Genomic DNA, 21,394 nt, shown 5'->3' with positions numbered 1-21,394 from the left:
TGCCACACTGTCACCAGATTCCTCACAACTGCACTATCACAACTGTGCACACAGTCTGAGAGAGGGGAAAGAGGCAGCAGTGATGGTGTACATGTGCAATGCTTCTTGGAAAAGTTACTCTTACCAGGAAATGCTTCTTTTTCCTTTTTCCAGTGCTTGTCACACCCACATCCTTATGGTGGGTGTCTCCTTTCATGTCTCCTCCTCCTCCTTTCTTCTGATATATGTGCAGATAGGTATGGAGGTGAAAGATAATGTAAGGGATTGTTTGCTCAACTCATCATTACAATTTGGATCAGTGACAGCACCCAACAGACAGGGCTCCAGGTGCTCATCTCCAAGGTGGTGTCTAAAACTGTGACAATCACCAACAAAGTTTTCACAGTGGCTTGTGCTCTAGTGGAATATGCTGTAATCACTGATGACAAGTTCACTTTAGCAAACTCACTGAGCAGTCTGACATTGTCAGGGACCCAGCTCAACAGGTGCATTAATCATTACAGCTTTGCTCTTTGTGCTACTGACATAAGCAGCCATGGAAAATACTTAAATGACTGTCCCATGCAAGCAGCAGGAACAACTTCTATTTGTTTTAATGTGTTAAGTGACATCTCTGAAAAATCGAGCCTTTAGGAAGAACATCAGCCATGTGACTGGAGCAAGTGAAAATTATTTATGACAGTACTTGAAAAATGCTTTTCACTTTAAGACTTACATTTACAGATAAAATCACAACTTGCAAGATAATCAGATGTGATGCAATACACAAGACTTTGCTAAAAGAGTTTTTTTCAAATATCCAAGTCAGAAATGTATCTGAAAAGATGATCAACATGATGCCCTGTACTATCTAATCCTTCTGAATGACACCTTTTTACACATTTGAGTCTATCAGATGAATGGAAAGAAATTCTTTAAAGCTTCCAAAAGACATATTTGATGGTGTTCTAAGTTAACCTGATTATATGTATATGAATGCAAATTTATATCTAGCAAATTAAGGCCAGGGCTCATAATATTAAAGTGAAGTAGAAATATCTCACTAGTCAGGGAGCAGAGGTGCCTTGCAAACACTGAATCATAACCTTATTCTTACTTTCTTTTTTATGTAATTCATTCTCTTCTGACTGACTGGGCTTTTGATTTACATAATGAATGCAAATCAAAATGACTGTACTTCAATTGGTTAGATGGTATTTTTGGGCAATTAGCATGTAAGCATTAGTATTACAAATATGATTAAAAAATTATTTGGCAAATGTTTTTCCTCTGGTTGGCTTCTATACATTTCTCTAGATTTCCTTCATAATTCTTACTCATACAACCACAAAACTCCACAAAATCAGTTTCCAGCTTTTTCTCTGTCTTATGAACCATAGCAAATGCTTCAAGTGCAAAAGGAAAAAATAATACGGGGACTGGAAAGGATAAAAATAAGACTTCAGAAAATATCTGAGAAAAGTAGAAGCCGTAACTCCATCAGTAGAGTTACTGGATGCCACAGAAGAGATGTAAGGATATATGTCAATTATGAATATATAGACAGGGAAAAGTCTACCATCAGTAAAGTAATTTACTCTAATCAGATACCTAGAAGCCATACAATTGATCTTCAAATTATCAGTATTCTGTAACATGTCAGTTACATACCAGTAAATATAGACTTCTATGCTTTTATGTGTCGGACAGGTATTTCACTTAGATATAAAACACGCTTAAAGTTACACACTGAAAGTTTTATTTAATGCCAGTATTATACATTCGTTTAGAATACATCAGTTTCCTTAGGGAATATTGAAGTATTTTCAGTATATACCCATAAACCATTAAATATACCCATATTCTGATAACACATATCTCTCTATACATTTATAATCATACTCTGACAAAAGTTGATTCTCTGAAACAGTGATATCATTCCTGCTATAGTGCTTTGCAAAATCAAGAGTAGTGGAATGATGCAGATCATTCTGAACTTGGATGTAAACCATCAGCTAAAGGACTGTCAGAATGGCTGAATGTACTAAAAGTGATTTCCCACAGGATTTGTGCTCAGAAGGCTCAGTTGCTGCTGTCAGACAGCCATACATGGCAAATATGAGAACAAAGAGAGTACTAATTTATAAGCATTATATTCACTATTCATAGTATACAGTTAGTTGATAAATGGAAAAATGCCACATTCGGAGGCACATTTTTGTAAATTTGGGAAATGCAAATGCTCAGCTCAGAAACATTGTTTTGAGACTTAAAGAGTTTTGCTGATCCACTGTTTTGTCTTAAAAACCACAAGCCATGTAGAAGTGAACAGTACCACAATGACATAAACATCAGAAGAGGCTAATTCCAGTACTTAACTTGGAATCTGGGGAAAAGATGACTTTTAGGGAACTGTTACAAATGTCTCTGTCTACATCATCTACATCCAGTAGTTGCCGTAACAGATTTTGGACCCACAAGGTATGTATCTAAACATGAGCTTTCCTAATTCTGTTTAAACTTGGATTTTTCTGGGAAGCAAGACACCTGTTTTCTTTTAAAACTTTACTGTGATCCAGTTACATAGGTGTCAGCTAAATAAATTCTTGGGAAGCCTCAGGAGACCTGACTGAGGCAAGTTCTCAAGGTGCCAAATACACACTAAAGTCCAAGGCCTCATGAAGAGCCATGGAAAAGACTACAAAACATCTTGGTAGGAATGAAGAGCTGGATTGTGGCAATCACTAACATATTTCTGCTCTCACTAATGACAATTGGCTGTTTTCAGCCAGATGCCTCCTCAGTGGCATTTGTCTGGGAGGGCTATTTCCTGGATATATCCAAACCTCCTGTTGACTGTAAACATGTCATTGAGATGTTTGTCAGACACTTATTACATGCAAGGCCCCATTTTTAGATGTCCACCTGGTCCTAAATTCTTAACAAATTTTGTAAATGAAAACTATGTATCTTATTTAGATATAAGAAGACCATTAAAGATATTAAAATTAGGCAATGTTATTTTAAAGTTAGGAAAACTACGATCTTGAAATGTAGATTTTATTGTTTTAATTCTTCCTACCAACTGGAAGCAAGTGCAAGCACATTTCCTTTTCTTTATGAGTGAGTCAGAAGTTTGATCTTTTAGACCAAAAAGAACTCTATAATTTTCCTTGAAATTCCAAATGAAAAGACAGTCACTGACCGCAGTATAATTGCATTGCTCTGTCTCAGTAAGTTAGCTATAAAAAGATAAGTTCTAGCACACATATCTCTTTGTTTCCAGAGAAGCAGTCTATCTTGAAATTCAGCATTTGGACAAGAAAGCCAGCAGAATGTCGAATTCAGAGGCCATTTGTGTCAGCTTTGTTTGAAATCCTGCTCTAAATCTGAATGTCAGAGAAAGAATGTGGCCCCTGCTCATATGACACAAGCTGAAAAATTATGAGCATTAACAGCTCTCCAGTCAGCTCCTTGAAACCTGCAACTCCACTTGTAGTGGATGGGGCTTCTCAAAACACTATTTCCCACATTTAGTGCTGCAGACCATGGCACTTTATAACACATTCATCCAGCATATCACATCCACATGGCACAGCACAACCACCGAAGGAAAAAGAAAGGAAAAATAGCAGAAGATTAATAGATGGTGAAAGTGTAGAGATAAGGCTCAAGGTAAGCAAATATGTTATATTAACTATAACTCTGTACTCACTACCCTGATCTGGAAAGAAAGCATGTCCAAATATAAAATGGGAAGGTCATACTTAAAATTGCATTTAAATGTTCATATTGAAGTCCTTTCCAGTGGATAGGTACCTGTATTTAACAGTGTGGAATGAAACTGAATATTTATGAAGCATTACAAAATATCAATTTTTTTGGTAAGCTAGTCTGAGCTCTTTCACAACAGAACACATGAATTTTGTTTATGCTGGCATTTAAGATTACCCTTGAAAGTAACCTTTTACCATCTTGACAAAACGGTCTTCTCTGCCTACACCTTCATTTACCACCTGCACTGCAGATCAGTGCATTTACTTCTTAAACCTCCCTAGAAGCCCTTAATGAAAAAATGAAATAATTGCCATCTCTGCTTTCAAACTTGACACTGATTATGACAGAAAAAGAAAATAAATTAAAGGACTGAGGTACCTAAACTGCTATGGGTAAAGGCCTGCCAGGACAGGAGAGAGGAGAGGGATGTTTTATAAGGAGGGACATCTAGTGAGAGAGCAAGAAGGCAAGATATTGGGAAACAATTCTTTAATGTGAGGATGTAGGGCACTGGAACAGGATGCCCAGAGGAGCTGTGGGTGTTGGAGGTGTCCAAGGCCAGGCTGGGTGGGACTCTGAGCAACCTGGTCTGGTGGGAGGTGCCCATGGCAGGATGGGTTGGAACTTGATGATCTTTAAGGTCCCTTCCAGCCCAAGCTATCCTCTGCTGGCACAAGTGAGTGGTGCAAATTGCACAGCATCATGCTCAGAAAATCAGTTTTCTTAGGGTTAAGCTAACCCAGTTTCTAGCACAGATGTTTAGCAGCTCTGGATTCATGTCAAATACAGTCACAAATGTCAGTGGCCATGTCACTAGTTCCCTGACATCACAATAATTAGTTGCAAACTTCTGTTAATTCTGGAAAAGTCTGTAATTCCCATTATTTTAAGTTAATATAAAAATGGAAATGAGTGGGATTTTATGTATTACATTTAAGCTCTGCTAATAAATAGCAGAACTCTAGATCAAAATGTGTGTTTATAGCTGACATGGTAAAAATCACTGGAGGCAAGCTGTGGGGTAAACTCATCCATGTAGGAGAACTTTAGGAACATTTTGAATTAAGCTCAGTGTTTTCCTTCCCACTGCTACCCTATTTCAAAGAGAGGCAGAAAAAATATTCTTAAATAGTTATATGTAATCAGGAACATTGTAACTGTTGTTAAGCAAAAGTGCAAATAAGAACTTAAAATGTAACAGCATATAACATACAGAATAAAACTATATTAAGCCTATTGAAATATTAATTGATCATGCATTTGAAGCACTGTAACAACCACAGAAAATAGTAGATATGTATCCAATCAAAATTTGCAAAGAGCTTCTTGCCTTTGCAATTAAGAAATTCAATTTCCTACTTCACTGAAGTCAAGATAATCACAGAAAATGTCAAATTTACAACATAATGAATCCACTCCCTACAAAACCAAACCATGTACACTTATGATGCAGAATATTGGTCAAAGTCTCTGATATCCAAATTCTACCATAACAGAAGAAACACATTTTTGAAAGTGGACATCAGTATGTTAAAAATACTGCCTTGAGCTCACAGTATGCAAATGTAAGCAAAACATAAAGAGAATCTTAAATATTAATGGGAAAATCAAAATAATTATCATAACATTCCCTCTCTCATTTCTCATTCTCAATTTGAAAATTCAATCAGCAAGATACAGATAGTGTTTTTGAAAGCTTTCACCACTCTCTAGTAGTTATCCCTATTAGACAGGAAAACTAAGAAAAGAAATTATGACAGAAAGTAGAAAATGGCCAAGATATGAAAGGATACAAACACAATTGTTAAAGAGATCTTCTTTCATTTCAAATCTTTCTTTGAACTGGCTTGTAAAATGAAAGATAACATGTTCATGAAGAGAATATACTTTGAGTTTATCACCTCATCCCAACCAGCATATTATAAACTGATCTGGGATACTCAAAATTAAATAGAATACTGCACAAAGAAATGCTACCCCAGAATTAAGGAGCTCTGAAACATACAAAGTACTTAATAATGATTTTCTCAGCCCAAACTGCTTTTTAGCCAGTTTTAATGTTTTCTCTTGATTTCACTTCTTTTCTTTTCAGCGTGTTCTCGGAGGTTGCCCCAAACAATTTTTAATTCTTATATTTTAATTCTTTTAATTTAATTTTAATGTCCAAACTTTTCTTCTTAGACTGCTTCCTCAGATACTAGTTTTCAAAACCCTTGACTAATTACAGGTTGATGACCTACTGCAGACAAGCAACTTATATTGTAACATAGTAGAAAAAATCATATTTCAAAGTGTTTCAAAACTGAAAAATAGAAGTTTACAGAAAATCCTTCCAGAGGGGTTTTAAATATATTCACCATCAGCAACAAGTAATTCATAATGTATTTTAAAATTGCAGAACAATGTGTATGATTTTCCTTTAAAATAATAGCTTGTCACATAAACCAGAAAAAAAATTATTAGGAATCCTGTGTTGAAAATCACACATTCAAAAAAACTGAATACTTAGAGAAAATAACATTTACTTATTAGATTTATGTATAAATTCTTACCTAAGCTGTTTAAAAGCTTCTGCTTTCACAAGTGGTGTTTCTACAGAGTGTTCAAAAAGTGCTCCTTCAGGCCCTGCAAAAATAAAAAAGAACAAAAATAGCAAGAGTTTTTATTTTTTATTTTTAATATGGGCACTTTGATGTTGGAAATGGGTATAAGAGAACACATGTTAAGAATTGTAAGACAATTGAAATACAGCTACATTATTACCATTGTAGTATTGGTTGGAACAATACAATATAGAAGTAAAGTAAATGCACAGCTGTAAATTTTTAAAAAAGAGAAATTTTAAACTACTTGAGACAATAATAAGATTTATACAATGTAACTTTCATTACATTTACTAGAGATAACTAAAATCCCACAAACCTCTGCAAATACTACAGTCTCAAATAATTGTATTTATTTTAGACTGCTCCATGGATATCACAACTTCTGTCATGTAGCTCTATCAAAGATTTTTATAGGCAGACTTGCTCAATATGAAATGGTGTTTCTGCATGCAAAGTGTTAATGACTATGGGATCAGATAGTTTATGTCTTGATATACAACTACTTTCATTCAAAAGGGGAAGAAACAATGGGCACCCAGCCTCTTTGTTGGACCTGAAAATCTTCCAAGGACCTCCATTTCCACTCTCCCGAGTATTAGCATTATTTAAGTATCACCAGCTCGGTGACCACCTTCCACCAAAGCTTCAGTAGGATTGGGAAATTGGCCAACGTAGGACAAAAGCCCCCCAGCAACAGAGGCAGCTCAAAAAAGCAGCTGAACACCACTCTCTACAGCAAGAATGGAGCCTCTGAACTTCTGTTCCCTGGCTTTGTGAACATACTCATCAAAAATTGGAGAGGTCTTAGGTTGAGAGATCTTCTGGCTTTGAGGATTCACATACCTGAGCACTTCCCAGGTGGATATGTGGCAAGGCAATATATTTTAATAGTTAGGATATTAGTCAAGGTGGCTTGTCTGGCTGCTCTTTACGCCATTACACTCTGGAATGAATTCTGGGCTGTAAAAATCCCTACATTAGGGATTTGGCCTCTGTCCAGACAGAGAATGGCAATGGATGATTAAAAAGCGTGGTGTAGACTGTATAAATGTGGTATTGGATTGTATTAAATGTGGTATAAAGGGAAAAAGAGAACTAAAAATGGGTTGGGGCAACCTCAGAGAATATGGTAAAAGGAAAATAAGTTAAATCAAGAAAAAACTTTAAAAATGAATACATTGCTGAGACAACAGATAGGAAGACTGTCACTTCACGAGGATTGCAGGAAAATTCTCAGGATGTCCTGAGAGGGCAAGAAATATGCAGTTTTATGAGAAGAGTTTTAGCTGAAATCGAGATTCCTTAGAATTAAATATTCTTGGCTTGGATGGAAGAGAAGTACACAAGATAGAAGAATTACCATATTAAATCACTTCAGCACTTTGAGGATTCTTTGATATACCAAGCTTGAATTTAAATTTTATTTAGCTGCTGATACCCTTCCCATCAATTTAAATCGATTAATCTTTCTGTAAATTACGAATGGGCATGAATATAACACTGGAAAACTTAAAATTTATTAATTCAGACAGAGCTTTAACCCTGCTTCATTCACATTTCATTTGATTTTCATTAACATTAAGATTATTCTGCACCTTAAAGAATTAAAATGTTTATCAGAAAATGCAGGTTTGGTACAACTAAGATATTTTGCAGGGATATCCTGATATGTCAAAAGTGCAGATGTGGCACTTGGGGACATGATTTAGTGGTAGGCTTTGAAGTGCTGGGTTAATGGTTCAGCTTGGTGATCTTAATAATTCTTTTCCAACCTAAGTGATTCTATGATCCTATGATTCTGTAAAGACAAGTAAGTGGTTACAGAGATAGTATCAGTTTCATGAAAATAGGGGCTAATGGAAGGAAGAGAACAGGAAACATCAGTGCTAATGTTCTGGGCAGTAGGCAGATGGTGTAAAATGGAATGAAAAGGCTTATTTCCATATTCTAGAGCTGTCACCTCTAAGCAAGGGCAAAACCTTGCCTTTAATGTGAGTAAAACTTCTTCATCAAACAGCATTAAGTTATAACAGTATGCTACTAATAGAAAAATAAATCTCAGGGCAACTTTTTTTGGAAAATAGCCCTAAATTGATTTCCTGTCTTCATTTCCTACTTTGTCTTTTTAACTGTGATATGACTATTACTATATTTACTATTTTATAGACTACTGTTTATTAAGATATTGTAATTTATTCCTAAAATACACAAGAACAAGGTATTAATTTTGCTCATTGAGTGAGTTGAAGTCAGCAATATTCATTAACACCCCACACACTCTATCAGGCAAGGACCATTTGCCTCCTCAAAGTCTAACAGAATGTTTACTCATACCCTCAAATTGCCTCCTACTGAACTTATCTTCTGAGCAGAAGTGTTTAAATTAAGCACAGTCACATTGCACACTTCAGCATCTGCTATGCAAACTGAAATCCTTTGCACAGAACAGAGCACTAGAAAATCACACACAATACTCTGCCAATTCTTTAGGGGATTTTTAAAGACAAACAAGCAGAATGGAAGTAGTAAACTGGAGAAAGGGTGATACAAATTTGCTTATCCTTAAAAATACTGATCCTCTTTGCCCTGCTAACATTACTTTTAGGAAAAAAAAAGTGTAGATGTGGCACTTGGAGATGTGGTTTAGTGGTGAACATAACAGTGTTAGGTTAATGGTTGGATGTTACCTTAGATATCTTCTCTTATCTTTACAATTCTGTATTTTTGCAAGCCTGCCATGACAATCAGCTCATTGCCAGCCAATACAGTTGCACAGTGGTTTCACTGTCACCAATGCCAGCTGAATGTACAAAACCCTCCCAGAACAAAACATGGATGTTCAGTACTGCCACAGCAACATAATAAATGCCTGCAAAACGCAGGTCCTTACTGAAATAATATTAAAGAGGATGCAGTTGGAGTCCTTGCTCCTTCAGGAGCAGTAATTGTCATGGAGGGTTAAGCTGAGCTTCAGTTTCGTATACACTGAAATGCATATGTGATGTAGGTGTCACAGATGAGCCAGAGGCAGTGTATCTTTGCCTAGGTGTATGTAGTTACTGTCATCTGGAACACCCCTGAGCATCCTGCCTGGCCTCCAGCTGCCATGATCACAGAAGCATCTCTGGGAGGCAAAGTGGTACCATGCGGTGTCTCACACACCCCAGGTGCTGCACACGCAGCTGGATGTTGATGTTTGAGCACATCAGCTCAGCCTCTAGCCACAACATCCAAGGGAGAGGACAAGCCCTGGAGCCTCCCCAAAGCAGAGAACAGCATTTGGTGGGCACAAGAGCTCTGCCTGGGGCAGCTGCTGGCATCTCTCTGTGCTCCAGGGGAGCGTGGCCACCAGAGCTGCCAGTGACCCTGCAGGCTATGGGAGGCACGCTCCTGGTGGGGGCTTTGCCCAGGTGTTTGCTCTTCTTTGATGTACACTATTCTACTCTACACAGGGGCCAGAGAACGCCTGACTGAAATAGTATGAGTTGAAACATATTAATCGTAGGAAAACGACAATTCTCGAGGTGTTGGATCGGATTATATTAGTCTCAGACCTTTTCCTTTGTCTTGAAATATCATAAATCATACACATTTGCTCTCTGCTACATTATATTTTAGTTGAAAACTGTCAGGTTTTCTTAAAAATCATTACTGAGCTTTTCATAATTCACATAAATAAAGAGAATCAAATAGTTCACCACACTGTGCATAAAAAACTGTAAAATGTTGTTTGTGTATTTTAAGCCCACGATCATCTGATTTTAATGGTATGAACTTTCCAAAATTTATTTCACATTGATCTTGGTCTCTATCTAAAATGTTTAAAAATAATCTCGGTATGCAAAGTATTACTAATTTATCCTTCATGCTAATAGTATCATTTAAATCACAATAATTTATCCTTCATGCTAATAGTATCACTTAAATCACAATTTTAATAAATTAATTTGAAGCAAAGTAGGCATGAATCTCCTCTCACTTACATTAATTTTACACTGAAATAACCTCACTGACTTTAATGTGTCTTAGTACACTATCTGCTGCAGTAAATAATTATCAATGCACTGTAAAGATTAATATTGGATGAGTGACTCATTAATATTAGCATAACAATTTCAACTCGTGTTTGAATGATTTTTACTTACTTTGAGCAGAGACAGACCTTTTCCAAATCAGTTAACAATTATGCAGTTTTTCATATCTTTGTTAAACATGCTTTTCTATTAAAGTTTAACATCCCTTGGGCAAACAATAATTATTTGATATGGTTTCCTGGTTAAACAAAGTTGTAATTTCAATTAGGCTAAAAGTAAAAAACCTTAAGATAAGACCCTCAGGCGTAAACAAAATATATCAACACAATTATTATAACTTAACTTTGGCTTTGAAACACTAATTGTACAGTTACTACCATATTTATAGTTTTGACAGTGAAATAATATGAATCTATTCATTAAAATGAAGACCTCAACATTTCAGAGGACCGATAATTAGCCAAACATGATAGTTGCAATCAGGCAAAAAATATTAAAAAATTAATTGAAAAGAAATTACAGAATAATTTCAATATTTCCTTTGACGGATCTTTCTGCTCAAAGAGAAATCACACTTGATGTATCTATTTTAATGCAACTTTGCACCTAGAAAATGAAGGTTGACTTTATCAGGTTGTATGAAAGGAAACAGCTTTTCATGTGATAACTTTGACATATAACTTTGTAAATGAGTACTTCAGTGATTTGAAGAAACAGCCTAAGACAAACTTTTCTCTTGACAGGTGACATTTAAGATATACTACAAATATCTTCCTGTGACATATGTGCTACTCACAGAACAGAAAAATAGTAGCTTTCACTCTGAAAGATAAAACCACATAAAAATATCAGAGATATTCTCTTATTTCTTATTTTCTTATCTCCCTAAAGTTTTCAAAGATCAGACCTGTTACTACTCACAGTGGAATATCTAGAACTTTTTCAGCCTCAGACAGCACACACTGGAAAAATTAAATAATTCATAAAAAGATGCACCACTACAGTTCCAGTTACTAATCACTTTGAAATAAAACACACATACAGATATATATATATATATATATATATATGTATAAATTTGTTTTAAAAATTCTTACTGATTATTTATTGAAAAAGGTCAGATTGTCTTCATATTTCTACTTCTAATGAAGTAAAACCAGAACTTGCATTCATGCATAATAACATATTTAAAAATGCCATTCTTATTGTGCTTTTCATATGGGTATGATCTGAGCATTTCTTAAACCCTTACAAACCTGTGACTCGAAGCTTATCTGTGCCAATTACAACTTCATTTTCATCCACTGTAAAAAGTGGCTTTCCATCCTTTGAATTGATCTGAAATTGCTGACTGTGGAATTCTACCATTTTAGGACCTGCAAAACACAAAATAATGGAATAATTTAATAATCTTTCTTCAATTTTCTATAGAAATTATTAATAATTTTAATTGGTGTGTTAATAATGTAGAGACTCATTTAAGTACACTGAAGTTCACAGAGCACTCATATATTCTATGCATAGTGGCCTTGTAAGTTCTGAAATGGGTTAAGTCTATTTATGTGACCTAACTTGTTGTTCAAAACCATGCCTGAAGTCTTCCTTTATAGTTGGGTTTCCAGGGAATCTAGAAAATCCCAAACAAATTGATCCAGACAAACATTCATGTTCTTCGTGTTGAAACTGCTTTGATCAGAATGAATCTATCTTTTTATTTATTTATTTATTTATTTATTTTTTAAGCAGAAACTAATTATTAAAGTCTGTGCAGCATCATCTCTTTTCACTAGGGACCTCAAATGCTTTAGAATTACAAATATCCCATGTAAGAGCAGGACCTCAGCTCTTCACAAGAGAGGCCAGTTTGGCTCCACATATCTAACAAACTTTGCTGATCATGTAAGGGTTTCAAGAAGCCATGAGAATATTTGCAATTGATTCTGGTACTCCAAAAATGAAAATAATATGAGTAAGAGAGTCTGTGGGTACTTCCAGATCACAAATTCAGTAAAACATCCTGTTCTACAGTATTGGTTTGGTAAGTAGATCAAAAATCAAACCCTTAATATTCCCTCTTCTAACAACTTGATCCATTAGAATTCACACCACATCTAGCCTGAATATCTATTACACAGAGTTGTCATCATAAATCTATATTCAAAATTAAAATTACAGAGAAAGTAGTTAAGTCTCCTTTTCAGCAATTTTTAATAAATGTATTTCACAGACTATCCACAGGACTGAGAGGCACTGAAATGCTTCCTTCCCATTAAGAACCTGTTTTCCCCATGTCTGCTCCCATAAATGTAAAATATATTCCAGGCAGTAATTCTCAAAAGAAATAGGAATTTTTTTTTAATCTTGTGTTAAAGGGGCTCTTGATGTTAGATGTTAAATGTTATGTTATGTTATGTTATGTTAGATGTTATGTTAGATGACAGATGATCGGGACTGCTATGAAATACATGCAGGTATTTCACAAAATCTGCTTGGCAGCTGGTATGAGAGAAGCACCATGAGGCTCTATATAAATTACTTATTGCTCCACTAAGCAGATGCAGAGCATTGATTCTAACTGCCCAAGAAACACAGAATGAGTAAGAGAAACCATAATGTCCTAAACCAGGGCAATGATTTTAAGGCATAAAACCTAATACTGATTCTACCTGAAAATGGTCAGGATTGAGGGCTGAGCTCTGCATTATGTTATGCTCTGCTGCACATGTGCACCCAAGCACAGCCTTATGGAGCCCAGTTTGGCTCTTCTCTAAAGCTATTCTGAAGCCCACGACTTTATTTCTGAGAAGTATGTTGCAAAAAGTGAGATCAGAAAATATCTTCACCACGTGAAAAGCCTTAAGTATTTTTAAAAAAAAAATTTACAGCAAAAGAAACAGTTCTGGGTAAGTGAGGCAGGGATGGATCCCTGTCAATGGTTTCCTAGAGAATCTTGGTTAAGGTTTTATTTAAGGTCCCTTCCAATCCGAGCCATTTTATGGTCCAGTGATTGATTGTCCCTGTTTGTGCCCAGCAACAATAATTAAACTGGCCATTTGTGTAGTGTATTTCTTGTGTATTCAAACAAATCAAAGGCCTGAGTAAAATGGATGCTATCAACTTTACTGGTGCTGCAGGGGCTGGTCCCTCATCCTTCCCATTCATCCAACCCCATGATTTTTAAAGCTTATTTAAGGAAAAACTCTGCAGGCACTGTGAGAGCACTCACTGAACATTTTATACCTTCCAAAGATACTTGACTCTCTTTGAAACTCCAACTCATGGCCTTGCCCATGCTGGATTTGCATTCAGACTGTTTGATCCTGGACTCTGCACAACTGAATATATCCTTAACAAGAATCTTTAGGTCCACAATTTTTTTAATACAAGTGCCCCACTAATGTGAGACAATGATTGCCCTACAGATAATCTTTGTTATCAGAGAATGGTATGGATAATAAGTGATGTATTTTAAATCTTAAGAGGGAATGCTAGGGTAAACAAAATTCAAACATATGTTTTACTCATGCTAGAGATGAGACATTTCAGGGTTTCAGAAAGAAATAATAGGCTTTTATATAATTTTATGTAATGAAAAGTAGCCATTAATTTCTCTTAATGGTATTCCATCATAGACATAAACTAGCTATATTGCAATAACACTAATTGTAATCCCAGTGAGATTAATTTTCAACTCACAAACAGCAGCCAAACTCAGCATCTGAAAGTGTAATCTCCTAATGCCTAAATGTGTTTTCTTTACTACCCTAGTATATTAACTACATGTAAGTCAACGAATACTGTATAATCACATTTGCTGATAAAATCCTATGATTAAAAATGCAACCTGACTGAATGTGTGTTCTAGAAAGTATTTGTTTTCTGCTTACTGTCAGATGTGTCACATGAATTTCCAGATCAATGGGTTATTCTTGCTGATCAGGCTGATTATTGCTCATTGTTTCTGTGTGTTTCCTCCTTTAATGTGCAGCCCTGAGGCAGACCTCATAAGTGATCTTCACATCACATACCTCGTGACACTGAGTACGCTGCTTTAAATGATGAACTTTTTTATCCAAAAAGAAATTGACGTACTGCTAAACAGTCTACATTTTCATTTGTCCTCCTCACTCTTTACTTCCCTGGAGATTTTCCAGGGAAGGAAGCTCTTTTGTTTAGTGACTCCATTTCAGTTGAAAAGCATTTTAATAAACTGCCTTCTACTGCTACACAAGGTTTGAATTCCGGGACAACACAAATATAGATGTACCAGACAATAAAGGATCTTCTGCCAAATACAGGGCCTGCCATAAAATAAATATCCACAAAAGCTTAATGTCAATGAAATTTGAGGAGTCTGAAATTTGAAGAATTTGCCTACATGTTACCAGCAGGCAGACTCTTCAAATAGTTAGTTCTGACAAATACTAAGCATTTTTAGTGTGCCTTTAGATCTTCCAGAAGAAAAGGACTTTCCAACACTGGATTTACTTCTATCATTAAGTAATTTCATACCTTTTTTTTTCTTAGTCTCTTTTCTTATCTGCCATATCCAATTAACCTATGGCTGTCAGCTACTCTGTATGCTTTGCTCTTCTCCTACCACCTAAAATCACTGAAGTATTGGGTATAAACCAAAATCCTGAGTGCTCTTTGGTATTCCTATGTAATTTCTTTTTTTAGTTAATTTTTATTAAACTAAAGCACCTTGCTTAAAATAAGATCTCATTAAAGGTGTTTTAAAAATGTAATACTCCTACAGATTCTGTTCTCATTCCATGAGTGATAGAATACAATACCAATAAAGTCCTTACTTCCAGAAGCATAAAATAAGTTATATTTTCATATGGAATGGTATGGTATTTCATTAGAACAAAAGCAATATTACAAAGAATATGCAGCACATTTCACATACACATTTTATGTCCATATCATACATATCTCTTAGCTTTGAACAACAGCTCTAATACATTAATAGAACACTTGCTGCTCCTGTTTCCTCTTTTTCTCTCAGTCCTCCTTTTATGCAATGGATGAAACAATTATGTCCTCTCAGATCAAAGTAAGAGGGCCTTACCGTCACCACTGTTTATGCTTTGTTGTTATCTGTGATTGAACGCAAGCCTAGAGATCTCAAAAAACTGGTCACCTTTTCTCACATGCTTAATGAATCCAGATTTTGTTGCATAATGAAGAACTTCCATGGGAAAAGCTGAAACACACAGTTCTCAGACAGATAAGGTGAAAAGGAAAATACTAAAGGAGATGAAGCATGATAATTTGAAACCCTGTATGCAGAGAAGATAGCTGATCTGAGTCTCTCATTCCTAAGTGAGTACTTCAACTACTTTATCATCTATATAATGGTTATTCTTCTTCCTCTTTTCCCTTTTTTTTAAAAAAAGTAAGCCATGAGTTCACTTTCATAAGGTCAACTCCTGCACTGTGTTTCAGCAGTATTCTAAGCATACCTACTGGATGTGGGCAGAGGACAGTGTGAGAGGATCAGCTGAACAGATGGGGCATGATTCAGTTCACAGCATCACTGTCTACTACCATAATACATTCTTTTGTGTTCTCTGCCCAGCCTTCAGCTTGTTTCAGATGTCCTAGAGTATCTAGGACTTTGGTATCAGACCAGAAAGTCTGACATGGGGTCTGTAAGCAATGTGAGCCCTTCCAGCATGTCAGCTGAAGACTGGGCAAGAAGGAATCACAGAGGAATGCAAGCCAGAGGTCACCTCTGTATGTCCTACTTCCTAACCACATCAGGGCCAGCTTGGTTGGAAATTAGATAAAGGTGCTCAGGGTCTTGTCCAGGTGAAATTTTAATACCTCTGAGGAAGGGGATTTAGCAGCCTTTCTGAGCAATCTGTTCTGTGGTTAACCATTCTAACAGTGGCAATTCTCCCCTGCCCCTTCTATCCAGTTGCATTTTGCCTCTCTGCAACCCATGACCATTGCCTTTAGCCCTCTTGCTGTGCACCCTGAGTCTGGTAGGGACTGGACAGTGGGAAATGGCCTCAACCAAGGGAGGTTCAGGCAGTAGCTGCCATCAGGGTTCAAAGCTACTGTTGCATTTGCAGTGACTAGGATTTTAGATGTACTTAATTATCCAAATTCTATCTTAAATTATAGTCTCAGTAAATTTCTGCTACTTTAAGCTAACCTTTAATTCATCTAGCATTAACTGGTGCCAAAAATTCCGTTATTTTTGGTGCAGGAACTCTCCTCACCTTTAGCAGTAACTACTACCTTATAATTACCACCCAATTACTTATGTTAATGATTACTGAAAGCAAAATATATTTGGGATTGCAAATTTAATGAAACAAAGTTGAGAAGGTTGTAAAATCTTTAATAATTCCCCTTTTTTCACTCATTTTGAATTATTTCCTCCCATTGGAATAAAGAGACAATGAAGCTACTCAGATGAGTAATTGCTCTCTGATGACAGACAGGTATCCCCCAAATGTTTATTTGCCAAATAAAAAAAGGTTTCCCAAATATTAGTGGTTATTTTTCAGAGCTAAATTCTATAGACTTATGTCCTAGGATTCAGGTTAAATTTCCCCTTAATGTGATACTGTCATATTTAAAAAGTTGGCAATGTATGTTATCACAGAATCATAGAATGGTGTGGGTTGGAAGGGACTTCAAAGCATGTGTAGTTTCAACCCCCTGAAATGGGAAGGGGCACCTTCCACTAGATCAGGCTTCTCAAAGCTCCATCCAAGCCTGGTCTGGAACACTTGCAGGGATGGGGCAGCTACAGTTTCTCTGGGCACGCTGTTCCAGTGCTCCTCCACCCTCACAGGAACTATCTGAATAACTCCTAGAGGATGTTTTAATTCTGGCTTAAGTCAGCCTGTCTGACTGTAAACATCATCATGTATTTCTTCATAAAGATTATTATATTTGGGGATAGGGTGTGCATATCTTGCTATGGTGAACATCTTACTCTACATGGTGTATAGACCATCAAAGGTATTTTTTTTTCAGAAGAGGATACTTATTATTTGAGTCTATATATTAAACTGCACTTTGATTTGCTTAGCTAGCTTTCATTTAAATGTATTTTGAATATTTATTACTGTTTTCTGCTCTTTGTTTTAATCCGTTTCAACATATATACATTTAAACACACAACAGTCTCACAAAATACTAAATGCATTTGCATTTAATGCATATTTAAAAGCATATGCATTTAATGCATATTCTCAAAAAAAAAGCAGAATTGGTTAAAACATCTGTAGGATGTCATTCTCTAAATCTTATACATCTAACCAATTTTTACTTTAAAGTAAACTAGCATGTATGTCTTGATATGATCAGATTCACTGATAGCTTAAATTTCTATACTTTAGGAAGTAAACATTCCTACTTTAATCTCCTTGGAATAAATAGTGTAAATTCATAATCACAAGAAGACTAAACCACCTCAAAAATACTTCAATGAATTTTCAGATTTATCTTTCTATTAATTGGTCCTATGGTGTATCTTCCTTTCTTATAACCCAATTGGGCAGCAATTAAAGCTATGCAAATAATCATCTTCTGGCAGACAAAGATCTTCAAGAAATACATTCTGCCTTTTATCTTAAAGATAAGAAGGAATTTATTTGGACAAAAATGGGGTTTTTAATGAAAGACTTCTGGGAAAAATAAAGAAGGAAAAGCTAAATGATTTTACAATGTCATTAAGTTTATGAAACTGGCTTCAGGGTCTTCCCTGTGAAAACAAGATCAAACTCTTCTTAGAGTCATCATGCCTTCTTAGCACTCTTTTCTTCTTCCTATGCCTCTTATGAAAAAATACCATCAGTTGAAAATGAAAAATTCAAATGCTGATAAGAAAACCGTACATGATTTGACTTTGGAAAGCAGTAGTTTTCCAAATGGCAATTATTAGTGCTAAAGCAATGTATGAGGTATTGACACTCATCTGTTTCCTCAGAATGGTGTTCCAGTCTGAAAAAAGAGATAGCACAAATACTCTCATTGTAACAGCTGTTCAGATTAATGTTACAGACATGAAAATAGTCTCTAAGCAGAATTTTGACTGTAATTCTCTTTTCACACTGCATAAGCGATTTTGACTTTCACCATATTCCCATGATTTCTGAGTGAAGCTGATTTCATGCTTAACAATGCAGAACAGCTTCATAATCCAACTATCTAAATTCCTACAAGCTTTAAACACTTTAAACCGAACCCCTGACCTGAAGCTACTGATGTTACTATTCCTTGGTGTAAAAAATTGAACTAGGTTGAGGATCAGCAATCTATTCTACTGGAATCTGTTCTCACAGACCTTTCATGACTTTGGGAACATCCTTTTTTCTTTTAAAGTTATACATTTTTTAAAAGATTTTTCTCCTGAAGAAGACATCTACAAGGAGAATTTAGGGTCTTCTGTAGGCTGAAGCCTCGTTACATGGTCCTTGAAAGACAGATCTCTTAAAAATCTGGTCCTACTTTTCACCTGCTGCTCTTCACTGACTTATTATCCATGACTGGAACACAACTGGAAAAACTGACTGTATAATTTTCATCTGCTGATAACCTGTGCATAGAAGCCTATGTTTACTTATGTAAAACATCACTTACTGTTTGATACCAATGTTGCTTTCACTGATTTGGTAATTGACTATATAGTCTCTGTTTCTTTTATACATAATACATTTATCACCCCTCACTTTTGAAAAAGTTTGTCAAGTTTTTTGCACTAAGTTGATTTATTATTCATCAGGATATAAATCAAAAGTTCTGCATTTTTTTTTTCTAGGATTGAATACAGCTTTGAAGTGGTTAAGAACAAGAATCTTGGAGATCATAATTAGCAGCTTTCTTGGATTACCAAAGAAAGTTCTAGATATTTCAGTTTTGAAAGTTGATAAGCAAGCTGTAACAAGGACACCAGAATCTTACTCATTATTCGAAGGAGAGGAGCTATTCTACTGAAAATATTTACCATCTGCTCTGTACACATTGTTGCTTTGCCTATAAACAACTCTCAACAACTTTCTGAATTCCCTAAGACTATCAACCCTGTACATTCCCAGAACAATGCTTAGCTTAAATTCCTTCCTTGCTGTCTGTTGGCCAACATTCTTTCAAGTCCCATTTCTCCTACAAATATTAACAAAGCAATTAGTTCCCTTAAATAAAGCTCTTATATCCTTTTATGCCTTGTTGTTTTGTTCTTGTTTGTTTATTTGTAAAAAGTAATTAAAACAAAATGAGTATTTTTGTCATCCAGAGGGCCACTGAAGCAAAAAACTGTAAAGAATGTAATTGCTTGGTTTTTTTTTTTTTTTTTTTTTTTAAATTATGATCCCTATTATTTCTAAAGTATTATTTTCCTGGCAAACAGTTTTTAAAGTATTTGCATTTAGTGAGATTTCTGAAAACAAAGTGATCATGGGTCACAGTACAAAACTCAATATCTACAGCACTTTGTTTTAAAAAACAATGTCCACACAACTCCTCCAAGGGGTATTTCATGCAGATGAACTGAGGGGCATGTAGAAGCTTTAAGGTCAGAGTGATCATGTTGGAAGTTGCTCACATTTTATGTCTTTTTAGTATATCTGTGATTCATGAGGGAATGTATAATGTGTGCCTGTTATCACAGGGGGAATTTCACAGAAACTCAGGTAAAGATTTATTTCACATCTCTGTTGTGAATTACTTCTGTTGAAGACTGGGTATTTAAATCATTCTTAGTAACTTATTAAACTCTTTTAACAGATCATTTGAATCACAATTTCCATGAGTTAAAAGGTATTTTTGTTATAATCTTATGAGAGATGCTATATTATATTGTCATCTCTGGAACAATTCCAAGCTTATCTATATGACTCCTACACAACTGTAACTAGTCCTATTTATAAGATGACTATAGAGTTTTGAGACATAATTCCAGCATGTTGGCAATGGTGGAAGATATTAACTGTTAGCAAAAGCTTGTGGAATATAAAGTAAACATGCCACACACCTATTTATCACATTCCTTATTACAAATATTTAGGAGTATTTTCTTAAGACAAGTAATTCAGGTCTTTATGATCGACTGAATTAAAAAAAGGGAATTTGAAAGCATTTAAAGGCTGGCTTGTGATTAAGTGTATAATTATACATTTTTAAGGGGAAGAACAGGCTCCTTTTTCCTTTTTTTGAAAAACAGTGAAGCTTGCAAAACATTCTATGTATTGAAATGGTAATTCTTCAAAGAGGAGGTGTCACAGAAGTTACACAGTCTCAACAGCATGGAAAAGTTGCTCATCAATGCTCTGCTGGGTCCCAATTTAGCAAACTACTTCAACATATCAGGTTAGGCTACAGTTAAATAAGGAGGAATTTATGCTTTGCTGCCTGAGAACCTTGTAAGAAATGAGTTAATAAATTGTTACATTTTTCTCCAATGTCAAATAAAGGTTGAAAAATAGTAACAAAGCTAAGAAAAAATCTGTCATAGCTCACACATATTGTTGTCATTCTTGCCTTAAAAATATGATTTAAAGAGTAACGTCTGTTTATTTTTCCTGCCAAGATCTCTCACTTACATCTGTCTAGATCTATTGATTTCACTTAGTAAAGCAATGTATTTTATGTTACCACAGATATTAAAAGATATAAATGTCTGAGTTTTGAACTTGAATTTTTTTAGGATGTCTGCTTAAATGTATTAGTTTCTAGAATACTAGGAAATAAAGAGAGACTCTAGCTATGTTTTCTTGCTGCATTTTCTCAGAAACTGATTTGCAACTACCAATAGATATTTACACAAGAGATCTTGCAGAGACCTTTCTTGCATAATTCTGCAATAAAGAAGTGCCTCAAATATTTATAGGATTAAAGCTTAACTGAGAAATTGAAAATATACTGCTGCTTTTCACTGAGTGCGAGGTGGATTATTCAAATATTACAATAATAGTAATAAATAATCATGTGTTTAGTGCTTTATATTCTCAAATCTCTATACAAACATTCACTACA

The 21,394-nt window shown here is 35.3% G+C and overlaps 1 protein-coding gene across 4 annotated transcripts in view; it reads right to left on the bottom strand.

Moving 5' to 3' along the window:
* The window catches only part of SGCG (sarcoglycan gamma), a 104,002-nt gene that overhangs the window by 14,549 nt on the left and 68,059 nt on the right, over window positions 1-21,394 (bottom strand). For all 4 annotated transcript variants that reach the window (XM_056482015.1, XM_056482023.1, XM_056482033.1 and 1 more), the window contains 2 exons: window positions 11,653-11,772; window positions 6,309-6,381 (listed from right to left, as the gene is read on the bottom strand). In XM_056482015.1, the coding sequence (XP_056337990.1) occupies window positions 6,309-6,381; window positions 11,653-11,772 (193 nt within the window). The remainder of the gene's footprint in view (window positions 1-6,308; window positions 6,382-11,652; window positions 11,773-21,394) is intronic.

This window comes from Oenanthe melanoleuca, chromosome 1 (assembly GCF_029582105.1).
Source record: "Oenanthe melanoleuca isolate GR-GAL-2019-014 chromosome 1, OMel1.0, whole genome shotgun sequence".
Classification (NCBI taxonomy): Eukaryota; Metazoa; Chordata; class Aves; order Passeriformes; family Muscicapidae; genus Oenanthe; species Oenanthe melanoleuca.
This window is presented reverse-complemented; position numbering and strand designations above follow the sequence as displayed.